The 19,046-nt window shown below is 46.8% G+C and overlaps 2 protein-coding genes across 9 annotated transcripts; one reads left to right on the forward strand and one right to left on the reverse strand.

Moving 5' to 3' along the window:
• The first annotated feature begins 77 nt into the window (after positions 1-77).
• On the forward strand, positions 78-13,352 carry sfxn5a (sideroflexin 5a). 7 transcript variants are annotated; one of them, XM_047014836.1, is made up of 14 exons: positions 84-408; positions 1,469-1,537; positions 2,406-2,483; positions 3,656-3,682; positions 3,992-4,046; positions 4,910-4,935; positions 5,084-5,137; positions 5,726-5,782; positions 5,863-5,928; positions 6,710-6,796; positions 8,920-9,031; positions 9,212-9,297; positions 10,872-10,989; positions 12,651-13,352. In XM_047014836.1, the coding sequence occupies exons 1-14, from the start codon at positions 349-351 to the stop codon at positions 12,692-12,694; spliced, it is 939 nt and encodes a 312-aa protein (XP_046870792.1). In that variant the 5' UTR covers positions 84-348; the 3' UTR covers positions 12,695-13,352. The 7 variants fall into 7 exon arrangements, with proteins under 7 accessions (XP_046870802.1, XP_046870792.1, XP_046870821.1 ...); XM_047014819.1 differs by having other exon boundaries at positions 89-408; positions 6,710-6,800; positions 9,181-9,297; XM_047014827.1 differs by having other exon boundaries at positions 95-408; positions 6,710-6,800; positions 8,920-9,035.
• Positions 13,353-13,846: 494 nt separating this feature from the next.
• Positions 13,847-18,513, reverse strand: emx1 (empty spiracles homeobox 1). Of its 2 annotated transcripts, XR_006955530.1 has the most exons (4): positions 17,947-18,513; positions 16,100-16,284; positions 14,293-15,060; positions 13,847-14,187 (listed from the first exon to the last, which is right to left on the reverse strand). XR_006955530.1 is itself a non-coding variant. In XM_047014885.1 (3 exons), the coding sequence occupies exons 1-3, from the start codon at positions 18,299-18,301 to the stop codon at positions 14,893-14,895; spliced, it is 708 nt and encodes a 235-aa protein (XP_046870841.1). In that variant the 5' UTR covers positions 18,302-18,513; the 3' UTR covers positions 13,847-14,892. The 2 variants fall into 2 exon arrangements, 1 of the variants encoding a protein (XP_046870841.1); XM_047014885.1 differs by having other exon boundaries at positions 13,847-15,060.
• Positions 18,514-19,046: the final 533 nt, after the last annotated feature.

The following is a 19,046-nucleotide window of genomic DNA, read 5'->3' on the forward strand; positions in this document are numbered from 1 at the left end:
TATATGCAACAAACACATATTTGGCTCACATCAAAGTGTCCAGTTTCAGAAAGCTGGAGTAGCTTGAGGGAGCATTCCCATGGTACCATACTGACCGATGTTTCACACAGTTTTCGCTTTCTACTCTTAATCAAGCGTGCTTATGCTTCATGGGAAATGTAGTCAGTGTTCTCTAGTTGCCTGAATAAAAGACATGAATGCTGGAGGAAAAAAACTACATTAACTAGCCAACAGCGAAACTATTTTGTGTTAATGACGACAGCTTACAATTTCTGACGAGGGTTCCAAAGTTCGCTACGTTGTAAACAACTCGTTCGCCTGACAGCACATGCTCAACTTCACGCTACAATGCAAGAATCCGCTGAATGTTATCCAGTATTCCAGTATGGCAAGTGCCGTTTCGACCAGGTTAGCTAAAAATTATATTGAATATATCAATGCAAGACGCAAAACAGAGATAATATGTATCTGAAGTACTGTGTTTGTAGGCTGCTGAAAGCCGTAACATATAATGTAGCATGTAACATGACGAAAGGCCAGGCTGATTCGTGTGCAATATGCTACCACTCATTACACAAAGTCTTAGTGAACCGTTAGTACTCTCTGTACCCACACTGTTACCCAGATGAGAGAGAGGAAGGCGGCTGCAAATCGGATGTTTGGCACCGTGACAGCCAGCTGGAGATTTGGGCATGCCAACTATATTGCAGCGATTGGGGGAGGGGGGGGGGGGGGGGGAGGGGGGGGGAGGGGGGGGGGTTGGGGGGGGGATAAAAAAAAACTATAACGTGCTATCTAGGAGAGTCGGGGACTTGAACAAGAATCTCTAATGGTCCGAGGGGAAGAATCTCCCATTCACACCTGCCACTCTCCAAAGAACTCAATCCATATGTTAAACATCAGAAGTTACAGTTGGTGCATAGCCCGGTTACATTCATATTCATATGTTCTATAATGAGGTTTTGATCAGGAGTCATGACTGCTACCATTCCCCGCTGTGTTCAGTCTGTTCAGGGATGTGGAAAAAAACATTATAAACGCAAAAACCTTTTGAATTAATTGCCTCTGAAGCAAACTGCTTCAGTGTTCTGGTAGGGGAGGGACATAGTTGGTAGGAGGTATTAATGAACCCACCTGGCAGGCTTAAACAACTGGCACACCAGTGCCCACGCCTCCTCAGAAACAGCTGCCACTGGCGTCTGGAGAAGGGCCTCACACAAACTGGATCAGTAAATAGGAGTCCTTGTTACTTGAACACTAATCATTTACAAATTATTATTGGCCTGTGCCGATGGGGGTTGAGTCTTCCCCTTATCGCCTTATTTTATAAGTGTCTTCTTTCTTACTCCTTCTCCCTTCATCTCTTCACCCCCCCAACCCCCACCTTTCTCTCCTTATCTTTCTGTCACTTTCTCTCTCCCTCTCTCTTCCTCCCTTTCTTATCTCTCTCCATATCCCCCTCTCTCAGAGCACGTTTGTTGGCAGATTCAGACACTTCCTGGATGTGATTGACCCGAGGACCCTGTTTGTGTCAGAGGTACCCAGCTTCCTGTTATACGTATGACCCAACATGGCCCCCAGCTTCCTGGTATACGTACGACCCAACATGGTCCCCAGCTTCCTGGTATACGTATGACCCAACATGGTCTCTAGCTTCCGGATATGATCCAACATGGTCCCCAGCTTCCTGTTATGACCCAACATGGTCCCCAGCTTCCTGTTATGACCCAACATGGTCCCCAGCTTCCTGCTATGACCAAACATGGTCCCCATTTCTCCCCAGAGACAGTGTTGTTACCCAACATGGCACCCATGTTTACTGTGGTACAAACCATCTAGTAATGAACTTAGGTAAAGCCTGTGCTACTGGAGTTCATCTGGGTTGTCATGGCTGTCTCCAGGCTCTGGCTTGTGTGTATGTATGTGTGTGTGTGTGAGAGAGAGAAAGGGTGATCAGGGCTGTATTGCCCAGGGTAATGAAGCTGTTAGCAGGCTCATTGGTGACAGTAATAACAGGGTTTTCTCTTGGGAGGGGAGGAGGTGTGGACGTGCAGGGCAGCTGGGAGCGAGGGTGGGAGAGGGAGTGAGGGGGGAGACGTAGGGAGGAGGTGTCAGATCCCAGCACCCTCGGCACCCTGCTGGGCCAGACATGGCCTTGACTTGCCCTAATGATGAGGCTGGATGTCCCACTTTAACTCACTCACCAAATTACACACACACACACACACACACACACACACACACAGACACTCACACTTCAGCTCATGCAGATGGCAAGCTAATTAGAACAAAACGGGCCATCTAACCTCTAATGAATCCTACAAGGTACATGGACATAACCTTTTAAGGACTTGATTTCCTTTAGGAGGGATATGATAATGTTGTTATTGTTTTGTTTACGTCAGAAAAGTCTTCAGGAGTGTCTGGATCTCCTAGACCATTTCCATCATGGAACTCTCCCTACAGGGGTGACCAACGCCCAGGTAATGGACTCTCAGTATGACATCATCCACACAAACTCCTCTCGATCAGCAACTGTGTTTGACCTGTGAACCCTGGTTCACTGGTCCCCTATTCCACACATCTGAACCACTATCTAGGGGCCCTGCAGAGGGTAACAGGGTAACGAAATATAACTGCAATTTCGGAGACTGTTTTGTTACTACCTTGTCATCATTTTGCAACGTCTTATTTGCAAATAAGACGGCATGGTGTCACGTTTGAACATTCACACAAATGACTTGCATAAAAGCTAAGTAATTATAAATGTCTTTATTGAAATTGTATTTTTGTTGTTCAGGTTGCACTTTTGTGAGAGAGGAAATGTTGCTCTAGTTTGTTTTTCATGGTTAAAAAGTTACAGTAGGACCTGGTAAAGCAAGTTAGCTAGCAATTCATCAAAATCAATATTTTCCCTGCTAGTTAACCCAACCAGAAAGTGATCTAATCTCATATTCAAACAAATGATTCACCTAAGGAATTGCCAGAACCTAGAACAGGCATGCAGGAGTGTTGCATTGTGGTATTTGTAGTATAAACATACCATGCTTGTGAAGGACATTTCATGATGCTTCATGGGGTATTTTAAGTACACTTTCTAGTGTAAAAATTCAACCCCCCCCCCCCCCCACACACACAAAAAAAACGTAACACAGATTAAGTCAGCTGTATTGATAAGGGAGCATGGTTGGACACAGCTGTAGAAAACATTGATGGAAGTGTCCCTTCACAACGCTTGGTCACTGCTAGTTAGTCAGTGAGCTCAAGGTCAGCTTTTCCTATGTCCCAGTGCTGATGCTTTTGTCGAGTCGGGTAAATAGGTAGACAGGGACTGTAGGGTTGTGTGTGCTTTGGTCTAGTCGGGTAGGTAGGTAGGGGTGTGTGTGTTGTTTTTGAAAGAAGACACTGCGGAGTGTTCAGGGTGTGTTGATTGGTCCGAGGCTACGTTGGGGAGTGGTGGAAGCCAGGTGTCTGGGGAGGTTAGAGGTCACAGCAGCCTGGCAGGAGTCACAAAGGGTCCTGCTATGCTGTGTTACCATGGGATACCTAACAGCACACAAGTGCTCATCAAAGCCAGTGGAAATTATGCTGGATGGTTCTGTTATGAAAGAGAAGTTGACAAAGCTGTTGATGTATGTATGAATATGTTTTGCAGCTTTGGCAAGCTCAAAAGATAAAACAGGTAAGATCTGTTTTTTTTATGTTTCTCACACACACACACACACACACACACACACACACACACACACACACACACACACACACACACACACACACACACACACACACACACACACACACACAGAAGTAAACTTACACAAATACACAGTTTACACACACGCACACAAGTACACCTACACACATTCTACACACACACACACATACACACACCCTACACACACACTCACTCTGTACTTCCCTCCCTCCCAATCCTACCTCTCCCTCCCACTCCCCCTCTCTGCCCTCACCCTTGCTCCCCGACACACTGCAGGCCATCCTCCACCCTGACACTGGGGACAAGATCCTCATGCCCTTTCGGATGTCAGGTACGCAAGGGGGAGGGGAGGTGAGGTGGGGAGGGACGGGTGAGAGGTGTGCATCTGCAGGGGTGAGGAGGGAGCTGGGGAAGTGGGGTGGGGGGAAGAGGGGTGAGGTGTGGGTGTTTTGGGCGGGTGGTATAGGGGGGAGGGGGGATGCAGGGGGAAGGTGTGGAGGGGAGGAGACTGGGGGTGGGGGGAGAGGGGGGGTACAGGGGCAGGTCATGTTGCCCGTCAGAGAGCCTTTTGCCCCGGGGTCTGTCACGGCTCCCCAGGAATCCTCACGGTGTCTCGGAGCTGCAGAAGGTCACACGCAGCTGGGCGCTGATTAAAGCTCGTCTCCCACGGCGACGCCAACCCTCTGTTGGGTCTGCTGAGAAAGAGGAGTATTTTGGTCAAGCGTCAAAACAGCCATTTAAAGGCCAGCGCCTGACACGGAGGGTGAGGCGTGGTGGTCCAGGTGTGACATCCTCCCAGGTGCCTGACAGTGCAGGGCCTGCTGGAACAGCAGCGCTGCAGACACATCGTTAGTGCTCCAGCATGTCGCTGACATCAGGAGCCCGTCATGGTAACAGGATTATTCCAGGATCAAGAGTCTGGTTTACTGAACGTGAACTTCCCAGGTCAATATCCGTTATCTTACACCACTATAGGTGGTATAACATTGTAATTACTACATGTATTTAATCTATTCCTGTATGTTTTGTTTAATAGTATAGTTAGTACCGTATATGTAACGTATCTTCCTTCACAGTGTAGCTAATATATATTCTGTATGGAGTATAACAGTTTAGATCATTTAATCATATAAAAACATAGGTAATATATATATGCATGCAGTATAACACGTGGTATCTTCCTTTACTCCGTAGGTTATATTCCTTTTGGCACACCAGTGGTAAGCAGAGTTCCTAACCAGCCACAGCAGCAGGACTAGCTGTGTGTTCCAACCCTGTTACTCCAGCTCTGAAAACACACGTTCATGACATGTTGCCGTGTGTCCCGGCGCTCTGTGTGTGTTGCTTAGTGGTGTTTGTTGTTGTCAGGTGATCGGTCTCCTCCTACCCAACCAGACCCTGCTGTCCTCCATCTTCTGGCAGGTACAGCCCTTTCAACTAGCATACCTCATTGTATTTTGTGTGCTTGTAAAAACATTTGATGACATATTTCCGGGCCTTTCTGCTTTATTGGATAGAGATAATGAAGAGTGACAGGAAAGGTAGGGGAAAGAGAGAGGGGAGGACATGCATGAAATAGCCCAGGCTGGATTCAAACTCGGGCCCCTGTGGTAAGACCTCAGCCTACGAGGCCGTCGGGGCACCCAAAGATGTCTTGGGTCATTGAACCAGATCCCAGTCACTGGCTTTAGCCCTGGCCTCCTTCTCTAGAGGAGGATGCCTCACTGACCCTAACCCTGAGCCTCGCTCCAGCCTTCCTTCTAGGGGAGTTTCATAGTCTCAACTTCTCAGAGGGTACAGGTTTGAGCTTAGTGGTGATCTATGGTCACCTGTGACACCCCCTGTGATAAAAATGACTGTATATACATAAACATGCATTTGATTTGGACTGTAACATGAACTCTTCAGAACAAAAATAGCCATAAATTGCCACGGTGACGACGGCATCGGGATACAAAAATCTTAGTAATGTGCAGGTTATTTACCTCAGCCTGTCCTGTTTCCTCACAGTGGCTGAACCAGAGTCACAACGCATGTGTCAACTACAGCAACCGCAACGCCACCAAGGTACGGCAGACCTGTCCCAGCATCTTGACGTGACCCAGCTCCCCGTGCCGTCATGAATGCTGACGGAATTTCTGTTGCAGCCGACTCCCGTCTCCACGTTCTGCCTGGGCTACGTGGGCGCGGTGACCAGCGCACTCTCCATTGCTGTGAGTTTCCATGACGCCGCCCTGCGGCGGCTCGGCCCAGTCTGGGGATAGGCCAGGGAGGTTTGGGTGAGAAGTGGAGTGGAGAAGGTGAGGAGGAGGAGTCACCAGTGCGCCTCAGAGCTGTGTGGGGATGCATGGTTCCAGCACAGCCAATTAACTATCCTGCTGGGCCTCTGGGTAGAGCCTGTAGGCACGGCGACGAGGAGATCACACAGAGTCAGGGGGGGGGGGGGGGGGGGGGGGGGCTCACCAATTAACCCTGCGCCTCACTGACCACCCCCTGCGAGGGCTGGAGCAGGAGAAGTGGACCTGGGGGTTGGAGAGGTGGAGGGGGTTAAGCAGAGGGCCTAGGAGGGCCAGCAGCATTCACAGTACTCACTCACAAGTCAGAAGCCTGTCAGTCTGATTTCAGAACAATCCAACTGGTTTAGTTACTTTTTTTCTCACTTTCAGAAATAACTTTTTAACAAAATGTTGGTAATTATAGTTTGTCATTTCACCAGAGACAATAGCACCTGTGGTGATACAGGCCCAGCGTGGTTGCCTAGAAGATCCGTTACCATGGAGAAGGTCTCCAGGTGCACGTGACGCTGCCACACCGTGACGGTTGCCATAGCAACAAACACGCCTTTCCGTGGCACCTCGTTAATTGAGAGACTGCGTTGCAATTTGAGCGAGCGTGAACGAGGGCCGGGATGATAATAGCCTTCAGAGCATGAAAGGTTATTGCATAATTGTTTGTTTCCTGTCTTCTTATTGTTTGGTGTTGTTTGTTTTGCAGGTGGGGTTGAAGGTCCTGGTGCAGAGAGCCGACAAGTTCCGCCCAGCCACTCGCTTTCTGCTCCAGAGGTTCATCCCTTTCCCTGCTGTGGGTACGGACACAAACACCCGACTAACAGAACACCCCACTAACAGAACACCCCACTAACAGAACACCCCACTAACAGAACACCCGACTAACAGAACACCCCACTATGACGCTACTAGATGTAGTCAAGTGATTTAATCATGTCTACGAACTGAGCTGGTGGAGGTTCTGCTGGAGAGTGACTGTTTTGACAGACACCTGGATGTTGTTGTGTTGATGAAGCAGAGTCTGCTCTGGAGGGTTAGAGATGGCAGCTCAGTTACGTCAGGCTTGTGTGGATCCACAAGGCTGTTTTCATGTCACCTCCCCCCTCACACACACAAACACACACTCACACCCGGGGGACAAAAATAGTCTCTCCCACAATGCCCCAAGGCTTCTGGGTTGTAATTAAATTGTTTGCCTGCCCCCCACCCCTGCCCCTCCGGCCTCCCTAATTAAATCAGCAGGTTGGTTCTGCCCAGCCCTCGCCTGGTAATTGGCTCCTTCTTAGATCCACGCTGCTGAAAACAAATAGGATAATTACCCCCAAAACGGTCTCCATGTCGAGGCTGCTTACCTGCTTCTTGTTTGGGCGTTGTTGTTGTCGTTGTAGTTTTCTGTATTCCTGTATAAAAAAGGTAATTAAAATGTCTAATTGAGCCAAACAAAACAAAAGGACCTTTTGAAATGTGTCCTCTTGTTTGTCTTTAGGTTACTTAAGTCTAAGTCATTTGTAATAACCTAATCAAGCACCAGATTGTCGTTCAATTAGATTCTAAAATACTTCTTCAGGGAAACAGTTTTGACTCCAGGAAAACACACAGGGATCATTCTTTCCCCCCCCTCATTTCTCAATTATATTTTTTAGGTAACTTTAGTTACCTCAGATACATATATATATATATAAATTATACTCAAAGTATTTTCCATGACTTTCAATTACATTTATTTTAAGTCTCCCCAGTTTAGGCAGCATGTATTTAAAATAATAGTGGCCGGGTTTCCCAGATTCGTTAAGAAGCTCTAACGCTAAGATCTTCTTAAGAACGTTCTAACAGCGTTCGAGAGAGAGAGCGCCCTTAGAACGTTCTTAAGACGCTCTTAGCATTAAGAGCTTCTTAACGAATCTGGGAAACCCGGCCAATTACATTTAAACAATGGTCAACATAATGATGAGCAATGATCACAATAAACAGGAATAAAATGAGTCATGAGTCATGTCATGTCATTGACCTTGTTCTCCATTGAAACACATACCCATAATTCCCAGTGCTGCGCAGGAAAGCTCTGAGTTTAACTAGGAGTTCCCCCCTCTGTGTGTTAGCACACCTCCCCCCCCCCCCCACCATTCCACTATTAATTGGTCTGGATAAAAATCCCTTGTAGGTAAAGGAGCTATTTACTCAGTCAATTGAATTCCTCTCTCCCACCGAGCCTCCAGCCACAGCCCTCAGTAGAGATAACTCCCAACCCTGCTGTCTTAAATTAAAATGGCTTCCGGCGACAACACTAAACTCTTTAAAATGACTTTTTCGTCTTCTTATTAGAGTCAAGGACACAGGTCTGTGTAAATTAGCATATTTTGTGCATTCTGTTGTCATAGTGGCACACATGGATATATCACATGATGAAAACACTGCTCCTGGTAGCTTGAGTGCATTGACCTTTCTGGCAGACTGACTGTTATAGTTGATGCAGGGGCACAGATGGTGGGGGGCCGGGGGGATACATCCCCCCCCAGTTTCATGGGGACCCTGATCCGCCACCCCCACTATTGAGAAAGAAAAAAAACTTCAGATGACCTGTAGTCCGCTCCGACTCAGTGTTGTGTCTGTGGTGTTTGTGTTGTGTCTGGTCTGTGTTGTGTTTGTGTTGTGTCTGGTCTGTTTGTGTTTGTGTTGTGTTGTGTCTGGTCTGTGTTGTGTTTGTGTTGTGTCTGTGGTGTGCCTGTGGTGTGTGTGGAGTATCTGTAATGATAGTGGGAGCTCAGGGTGTGAGGACTATACAGGTCAGAGGGGTCAGGGTCTGAGGACTATACAGGTCAGAGGGGTCAGGGTCTGAGGACTATACAGGTCAGAGGGGTCAGGGTCTGAGGAGGATGCTGATCTGCTTTCCTGTTCACGTGTTGCTCTGGTCCCCAGCCGGTGCAAACGTGTGTAACGTGCTCCTCATGCGCCACTCGGAGCTGTCGGAGGGCATCAGTGTGTTGGACGACAGCGGGAAGGCGGTGGGCACCTCCAGACTGGCTGCCAGGCACGTGAGTAGAACCAGGACAGAGGCCCCACACGGTACCATATAGGGCTGGGCTGTGACTGGGGTCTGTGATATGTACTTTGGAGGTCTGGGTTTTGATTGGGGTCTGTGTACGGCTGGGTTGTGACTGGGGTCTGTACTACATACAGCTCTGTTGGTTGGTTACTGTGTTACCTCCAGGCCCTTCTCGACACGGCACTCACCAGAGTGGTCCTGCCTATGCCTATCCTCCTGCTGCCCCCCTTCATCATGGCCATGCTAGAGAGGTAAGGCTGTGGGAGTCTTTTACAGACTGTGTTGAAGTCTGTGGTAGTCTATTATAGACTCTAGTCCAAACTGCTGCCTGAGCAGAGATGTGGAATGAAAACAGACGTTTTTTCTGGCTTCTTCTATTAGGCGTCCACATCTCATTCTCTTCCTCCTCCTCCCGCCTGTCCCTCCTCAGTGTGTTCCCTGTTTAATCCGAGCAGAACTGAACCATCCTGACTCCAGAGGTTCTGCCCCGCCTGATGTGACTGTAATGGATGGTTAATGATGTGAGGTGTTTATTCGGAGGCTCGGTGATAGACAGCCAGGCTGGACCAGCGGCATGTAGAAGAATGCTGCGCTCTTTGTGCACTCTGACAGCGCCTGTCCCAGCCCCAGCCCGCTGAGGGGCCAGGTGTGCTTGGGTTTCCTGGGACTGAGGGGAATGAATGAGTGGGCGGGGGCGTGAGGGAAGGGGGGAGATAGTGAAAAGAGAGAGGCTGGGTCGGGGTTGGGGGAGGAGGGGTGCGGGGATGTTGATTGGGGGGGGTGGACGCTCAGCAATCCTCCAGGTCAGCTTACCCTCAGTGGCTCTCAATGATGCGGGAACAGGAGGGCAGGGGGTGGCTGTGGGCCCGCTGTGATGGATTACACTGCTGAGAGCAGAGAAGGGGTAATAACAGCAGCCAGGCCCCTCCTACACACACAGCTACACACACACCTATACACACGCACACACACACACCACCCTCAGAGGATAGGGAGATGACAAACTTGTTCTCCCCTCTCTGGTTTTCAACATGTGATAAAGTACAGAAGTAAAGTTAGCGGTGGGTTTTTCTCATTTCATCTTGCCCTGCTTCTCTCCTTCCATTTATTCATCCCTTCCCCTCTGAACCTTTCACTCGCTCACTCATTTACTCCCTCACTCACTCACTCTGTCTCTTACTCACACTCACTCACTCACACTCACTCACTCTTTCTCTTTCCCACACGCACTCACTTTTTCTCTTTGACTTCTTCCCTTGCCGTCTTCTTTCTCTCCTTCCTAAACATGTGTAGGCTAATTAAAGCGAGGCAGGCGCACGTGTTAATGAGCTCCTTCATTAGGCAGCAGCTCCCCTCGTTAGAGAGAGGCGTCACTGGGGGAGGGGGTGGGGGTGAGGGAGGGAGGGAGCGAGGGGAGACGGCCTATCTCAGGCTCCTGCTGGGGGATCTGTCCCACACACTGAAGAGAAGCTCAGTGGATGGAAGGAAGGAGCGAGGGCGGGAAGAAGGGAGGGAGGGAAAATGAAGGCTGTATAACTGGTATTAAACCCACAAGGGAGACTTAAGCGGTGCTGTTGTAAATTCATGTGTAAGAATATGTATTTGTGACTAATAGCCTCCTCATATGATCTGTGTGTCTGATGTGTGTTCTGTGACAGCTGCGTTCCTCCTCCTCTGCTGTGTGAGCGTGCAGTGTGCTCGTGGGTGCCTCCACTTCTCTCTTCCATGCCGTATGAATGTACAGGGTTCTGTAGATACCTGTGTTCCTGTGTTCCAGGCTGTGTGAGTGCACAGGGTTCTATACAACTGTGTTCCTGTGTTCCAGGTTCCCCTTCCTCCAGAAGCACAGGAGACTAGTCCTTCCCACCCACAGTGTGGTGTGCCTGGGAGCCTTCAGCCTGGCGCTGCCCCTGGCCATCAGCCTCTTCCCTCAGATGTCTCAGGTTCTGGTTCTAACTAGCCTTCTCAAGCCCTCACTACTCTTGACTGTCCCTGGCTAGCCTAGCTAGCCTTCCCTAGGCCACTGTAGGCCTCATTAGCCTTGACTTTATCTTGCTAGCTTTTCCCATTGCTTTCTAGCCTTAGCTAGCCTTCCCTAGCAGCCACTAACCTTCCCTTGCCCTCACAAGCCCTAGATATCCTTCCTTAGCTCTTAATAGCCTTCCCTATCCCTCGCTAGCCCCATTAGCCTTCAATAATAACTAGACCTTGCTAGACCTCACTTTCCATATCACTTGCTTGGTGTTGCTAGCCTTTTGTTTCCCTAACTAACCTCAACTATGCCTCACAAGACTGCCCTATTGCACTCTAGCCCTTGCAAGCCTTTCTGCCATCTTGCTAGCCTTTCTTAGCTTTTGCTAGCCTTCAATTGTCCTTTTTTCTTATTTTTTACTTGTAGCAGAGCCAAGCATGTTGCGTGGTGATGAGGCTGGTTTAGGCCTCTAGCCTTCCTTTGCCCTCCCTAGCCTTTCAATTGCTACAGTCACCCCGCACTCTCCCTGGAGTATTGCTCTTTCCTGCTGTATTTTCACTGGCTCAGAAGACCAGGAGTAGTAGCCTGGTCTAATTGTGTTGGAGGGTTGAAAGGTTGGGATATTCATTATTTCATCCAACCAAACTCTTCTCAACTATTCAGCTCTAACTGTTGTACTAGTACAACTAGTGCCAAGAAGATAGAGCATAGTCTGCCTGGCATTCCAGGCTGTCTGGTTGGAATCTAACTTTAGTCCTTAGCCTCAGTAGGTGTCATTTTCTTGCAGCGAGTGGCCATCATTTCACTCTCCCTCCCTCCATCTTCCTCTCCCTCTCTTTGTCTCCCCTTTGCCAACCAACTCCGTGAAGAGAGCCAGCCAGCACTAGCTTTAAAGATGTTTAGGATTTAATTACCACTGTAAATAGCACAGACTGCCATATGGCAGAAAACGTCAGACATATGTGCCGCCAGCCATCCTGTGAACGCTCGGCTCCGTTATTTGGCCGCCACAGGTTTTCATTCTTCGGTCTTTTTTGCACTTTCACAAGAGTACCAGACGAAAACCTCCCCGAAAAGCAACATGAACACCCCTCTTCCCAATTTCCTCCCCCACCTCCCCAATTTGTCCCTCCCTCTCTCGTTTCACACTTACCAGGATGTCTGATTAAAATTCTGCCTCAGAGCCACGGCCATCTGTCTCCAGTTCAAATATTAGTAGTTGCTGCTCAAAATTGGACTCTAATCTGCCAAATTGGCTCTATTTGCACTTTTGCAATAAATGTGTGTTTTATTGCTGCCTGTGAGAGACACTTTACAGAATATAAGAGACGATTGCGAACTAAACTGTTACTCGTCTCAATGCAGGACGCGGAATCCCAGAACACATGCTCACACACAGTCACACACAGTCACACACACACACATGCATAGGCACACACACGCACACGCGCACACGCACACACACACAGACATGTGCATACACACATGCACACACACCTACGCATGCACACATGCACATACATGCACACACATATCTGGAAATGTATCTCCACACAGTGAACAGTGTGTGTGTGATGTGCATTGAGGTCATTTACACGATTGACAGGTTTCCTTCTTTTTTTTCCCCCACAGATCGATGTGTCACGACTAGAGCCGGACATTGCCATGGCGACTGATTGTAAGAGCGTGACCTACAATAAAGGGCTGTGATTGATATGTTGGCTGGCCGGGTCACTAGCAGCCATGCCCTGGTGGAGCCATGTGACCAGCCAGACTGGGCCTGCACCTCCCAGCGCTGCCCAGTTAACCACACAGCCGACGGGCTTCACAGTGTCACTGGGGACTGGGGAGTTACACAAACGCTTGCTAGGAAAGGGTGTGAAATACAGAGAAAGGGTGTACTATTGCTACTACTGCAGCTGTATTGGTGAGATGTTTGCAAAGTGGTCCTTTGAACATTGACAGATCCACAGATCATTGACTAGGATTTTGAATCAGATGTACTCTGACTTTAGTGAACTCTAAATAAACCCCATTTGCAGCGTTTAATTTGTCAAAGGATGTGCAAATATTTCCTGATAATCTTCTTGAGTAATGCCCTTAGGATTATCTCGGCCTGGTGTTTAGTTATGTAATCATACTTGATTCATTTACATTTTCCACTTGATGTCTTATCTGCACTACTATCATAAGTTTTATTTACCTGGTTGTCAAGGGAACATGGCACGGTTGTTGGTTGTGCGGGGCAACGTGACAAGTCACCACAGGCTCGACTATTAGAGAACAGTAGATGTGCCTCCCTTGCAAGGCAAATAAAAACAATCTGTTCTCAAACATACGTATTCCTGGCAGAATGTTATACTCTAGAAGGTAAACAACTTCTCGATTGTCGCTTTCGAAAACCCTTCGTCTTGAGTGTATATATCTCTTCCTCCTCCCTCTATCTCATTCTCCCTCTATCTCACTCTCCCTCCATCTCACTCTCCCTCTATCTCTCTCCCTTTCCTAACTAGCTCTCCTTCACCTGTGTCCTCCCGGCCCTCCTGTGTCTCTCCTCTGGGCTTGCTTTGTTCTCTGCATTCCTCCCTCTAGTCTCTGCATCCCCCGTCTCTCCCGTCTGCTGACTCAGGAGAGGGTCTCTGCGCTCGGGGAGAGGAGTGTGACTTGGGGTAATTGTTTTCTATCAGCGGCTCTGAGAGGTGTGGCCCCTCGTTAGGCACACTGCCAGAGCCTCACCTGCTAACTCAGCTTGGTGGGGAGGGCAGGATGATGTCATCATGAGAGGTGGACGAGAGTGGATATCTCACCTGGAACCAAACATTCAGGACAGTGAAATTTCACCTGGAACGACACGTTCAGGACAGTAAAGGAGAATATTTAGGCCTAGCGGCATAGGTCACAAATCAGACGAATATCTCGTTTCTTTTATGCTTTTATTTCTAAAACATCTTAATTTTTTTTAACAATGGTAGCTTGAAAATGTATTTTGTGTGTTGTTAACCAGAGATCAGTGCTGGATCCAGAGAATGGAAATAATCAGTTAATTCTAGATGGTTCTAGATCATTCCATCACACCAGAGACTGATGAGCTGAATCTGTCAAAGAAGTCCTGTCATCCATGCAAGCGTCCACCAGCCTGCTCCGATACTGGAGTTCAGAGAGGAACACGCTGTGTGGACGGGAGGAAATAACAACAACAAAAAGAAACAAAATCTGTTCATGGTAATGTTGCTTTTTTCATCTGACAGAAAAATAAATAAGTTATATAATTTACCAAGAATGCTCAAGCAACTCTTCATTGAATATATGGGCTGTGATTGGTCTGCCAGCAGCAGCCTGAGCAGGACTGGCCACGTGTGGCTTTGAGAAGGCCGCTGGCTGCAGGAAGCACTGAAGGACTCTGTGATTCCTTGTGGGCAAACAGGCAACAGCATGAGGGTTTGGAAAACGATTTGTTAATATCTGTAACTTGACAGACACATGCAGGAACGAGGTGGTTGTTGTGACGTCATAGACGGGGGTACCCGAACGCTATATACAACAAACAGGACTAAACACAACCAAACAGAAGCAGCATGGGAGGGTTGGCTGTATACCTGGAGACCCCTCACCCATCGGGCAGCTAGTGTCATGGGGTGGGGGACCTGTATGGGGGGGAGGGGAGGGGGGGGGGCTGTGTTGGGATGAGTTCAGAGATATGCAGGACGCAAGTGTCGTGAAGTTCTGAGTCTGTGCATCATGGAACCCAGCTCTTCCCCGCTTGTGACTGAGCTGATCACTCGCTAGTTCTTGCTGTACAGTCTTCTAACTATACTCAACAACATGACACAATAAATAGGAGTGGTGTTGGTCCTCGTAGAGTTGGAGGGGCAGCTCAGTCCTCTGAGGTGACGTCGATGTCCTCTGAGCTGCCCTGCTTGGTGGCAATGCGCCAGCGGTTGATGTGGTGGTTGCCCTTCTTCTTCTGCTGACTATCCGGACCCTCCTCCTCCAGCTTTTGACGCTTGTACTTAGTCCTCCGGTTCTGAAACCACACCTTGACCTGTGGAGGAGGAGTCGTGTCAGAGCATACAGCGACGCTGCTGAGGGTGTTCCAGCTGGTTTTCGCTTTTATCCACCAGGTAACCAATGGTACACTTCCTATGAGGACCTGCCCATCACAGCCATGATTAACACATAACTGACCAGTTAACAGTAGCCTACAAGATAAGTTTGTGTTTGTATGTGGTGGGGATGGTAAACGCTAAATGCTTTAGAAAAAACTAACTTAGTATTTATACAATTTGCTAAACTTTGCATCATTGAATTACACGGGAACTCCACGTTCAGGGGAAAGTGTGTCTAAACAGATTATAGCATACCTGTCGCAGGTGTGTAGTACATTTAGCTTTTAACTGTAATCTATGATACGTGCGCTAGAAGCGTTGGATATAAAATGATTAGACATTTGCATATTTTTTATGGCTTTATGGCGGGGTTGCTATTGTTAAATGTGAATTTAACTGCGATAAGGATTTTAGTGAGGGAGAGTAAAATCACACACTTGACATGGGCATCCAATACGCATGTTGCTATTAGCCTGGCAGGTCTGTCAATCTGGCAGAAGATACACATTTATTAAAAATAAGTAGCCGACAATTTTAAGCCTAATGTTGACAAAGAAATAAGAAACACTACCTCCCTTATCATAATAGCATATATGTTAATCACACCTATAGGCTATTAAACCACAACAGCATTTCATTTAAATCTCATCCCCACTGATCCGCAAAAAACCCAATCTGCACATATTACTGAAGCGCCTTTGCGGTTGCCTGATTGTAATTTTCTCTCTGTTCGTTTTTAATGCTCAACTGCGGGAAATATTATACTGTATAGGAATATGTATTTAGGCTACATAAAAGACAATCATTAGGCCTATTATTTGACGTATTCGCTCATAACATTAATTTGCCTAATTAGTCACAATCTTGAAACACGTGATGGGCATAATTGGTTTGGGCTTAAAGTACAAAATAGAAATACTACGGATGTTAACCAAGCAATCGAATCTGGCTGTTTTTCTCAATACGGGTGTTCACCTGTGTTTCCGATAAATTGAGGCTGTTGGCCAGTTGCTTTCTCTCGGCTCCAACCACATAGTGGTTCTTTTCGAAGGCCCTCTCCAGACGCAGCAGCTGCGAGGGCGAGAACGCCGTGCGGATGCGTTTGGGTTTCCTGGCGAAGGGGCCGTGGAGGAGAAGACTATCTTGGGTAACATCGTTGCCTGCCGACAAGGGAATGACAATCAGATTCAAAGTTGAAAAATGACGTGTTGTCAGTAAGCATGAGTGTTTACAGTAGCCTATGAATAAAACACATTTTAAAACAAATTTTAACCCAAATAATTGAATGCGTTATGATTAGAAATAAGAAAATATAGCAACACAGTTGTAATAATCTATTAATCTGTAATAATCTAAGGTATTCAAATATAACACATATCACAATGTCATAATAATAGGTCGAATCATTTAGCCTTACCGATACTTAACAATCAGTTTGCTTAGCCCAAATCAGCGCCAATCTGAAACGATAATTTAAACCTGACCTTTTTGGGGGGTTCCATCGGACACAAATGTGCTATTTTAACTTTTAGTGCGCTAAACATTATTCTTAAGGCTAACAAACCGACAGGATATTCAGTTTATTAATATTTTTATGCTATAATTGGTAGGATGTTTTGGGACTCAAAATGCCACTAATTTGGTTCAGGGATAGGTATTCCATATAAAATAGGCCTATACACAATTCTAAACGTTTTTAATTCTATCACAAGAATTTTGCTGAGATTACTATTGGATCTATTGTTACATTGACTAGGCTATTTCACATAATACACAGACACACACTTCTATCTTCTATCCGATGCGCCTAAATTGTAATAGCCTAACTCTAATAACATTTACCAAGCGCAGACATCACTGACGTTAAACATGTTGTTCTTTCTTTAGCTCACTCTTCAATGCCGTGTTGTTGTTACTCAGACATGATGTTAACTTGTTTTACCTCAGGAATTCAGAAAGGTGTTTTTCTTTTTTAACTAATTATTTCAAATCTATTTTGTTTTATTGTGTGGGGAGATCTGTTTCCTAAGGTTCTAAGTTATTGTATTAAGCATTCTGAACTTGTGCTACCGTAATACATATAGCCTACGGCATGAGCGCTGTTAAACCGTTGCATTTGTCAATAGACATTTTATTTTCTGTATTTTTAATATGGCACTCAGCGTTATCATGTGTAGTTATTTTTTGCCCTTGCGATGTACTTTAGCCTTTGTGTTGTCACGCAGAGATTTAGTGCCTACAAAAATAATGGTTTAGTTGACCTCCGGCAGCTTCACTTATTACAACAGAATATAGCAGTTATCTAATTCCCGCTGTGCCGATACTAAAGTATAGCCGGGGGTAGATCCATATTGGAATAACAAGATAAGCAGTCTCCAGCATTATCTGTCTGTACCTGTGGCTCCTTCTGGTTCAAACCTACTACACAAGTAGACTGCAGTCATCCCATGGAATCCCATTGCCGTCCAAGGTGACACAGCCTAAATAATGTGTGAGTAGGCTATAGTTAATATTGTCTTTGATTATTAGACATCAGGTTCAAGTTACTTTATTTGCACCCGTAAATTTTGACTACATTTGGTCTACATTTGGTCTGCACATTTTGGAATGATCGTCTGACATCACGTGAGAATGAATACATCTGAATTGCCCGTACCAATCAACACAGATACCCTGCAGGATAGTATACATACTATAAAGTCTATTATAGCCGGTTCCCTCCCCACACTCTCTCTTTTTCATCCACACATGCCCAGAAACATGCCCGCGCTCGTGCGCAAAAGAAAACGTTTCCCTGTGCGTTTCTCAATGAAGAAAAATACCTTGAAATCTGTGTCCAAAGAACCTGTTTCTTAAAACCCACGGGTAGAAATTAAGTGGGTCTCGATGTTGTGTCCCAAAGAAGTGCGGGTGCTGAAGATGCGGCCCTCCTAGCTGGGGAGGGTTCATGGTCAGTGAGTGGTGGTTTACCGCCTCAGGGAACACGAGCTCCGGGTTTTGGTATAGTGACCTTCCTGTTGGACCCTGGTAAGTGTTCATGAAAGCGTCTGTGGGGTTGGGATAACTTAGTGCCGTTGGTCGGATAGGATCTTCGGTAGTTAAATGATTCTCTTTGGCGACTAAAGACTCTATCGTAAAGCAACGCTTGCCTGCTGACGAAAACATGTTCTCAAACATTCGAGGTATCCAGAAAACGAGAAATTACTTGCCACTTCCTCCTTGATGCGAATAAAATCGGCAGGCACCCTCAAAAGGGCATGATGGTCCAGTACACAGGTGCCTTTTACCGTTTTGGTTCTGAAAATCAAAGTCAATAGATTTGTTGAAACTGATCCATGGAGCCTTGTGGGTGAGGAGAATCTCTGTGGAGATATGCATGGATGTCCTGAACCCCACAACTCACATGTGCTACGCCAGACTGCTCTGATTGGACAGTTACACCTGCCAATGAGTTTTCCAAGTACCTGGCTCGTGGATCACTCGGGGGGTGGGTGAATTGGAGTTGGAGTCAGTTTAGCTTCTCATCTAAAACTAGCCCATATAGGCCTATCATGTCTATAATGCAGTGAGTTTATAAGGATTTGTAGTGTACTGTGTCAGATTGAGGTCTCTTTAAGGCGCACCAACATCATGTCGATGTATTTGTCTGTTTGTTTGTTTGTACATAATGGGTGACATATTTATACCCTTCTGCACAACAGGGAGTCCCTTTTCAAAGCAACAAAGAGTTGCCTGCACCCATTATCATGATAACCGGGGCCCGTAGCTTTTCTCCGCCGGTCACTTGCGCCACTTATTCAATGTTATTGTCTTTGCATGCGCGTAAATATATGCCTCCATTTAATTTGGGCTAAATTTATTTTGAATTAATAATTAGACAATCGCGACAGATAAATGTTCCTATTGGTTTCATCCAGGAAAC

This window comes from Hypomesus transpacificus, chromosome 3, assembly GCF_021917145.1.
Source record: "Hypomesus transpacificus isolate Combined female chromosome 3, fHypTra1, whole genome shotgun sequence".
Lineage (NCBI taxonomy): Eukaryota > Metazoa > Chordata > Actinopteri > Osmeriformes > Osmeridae > Hypomesus > Hypomesus transpacificus.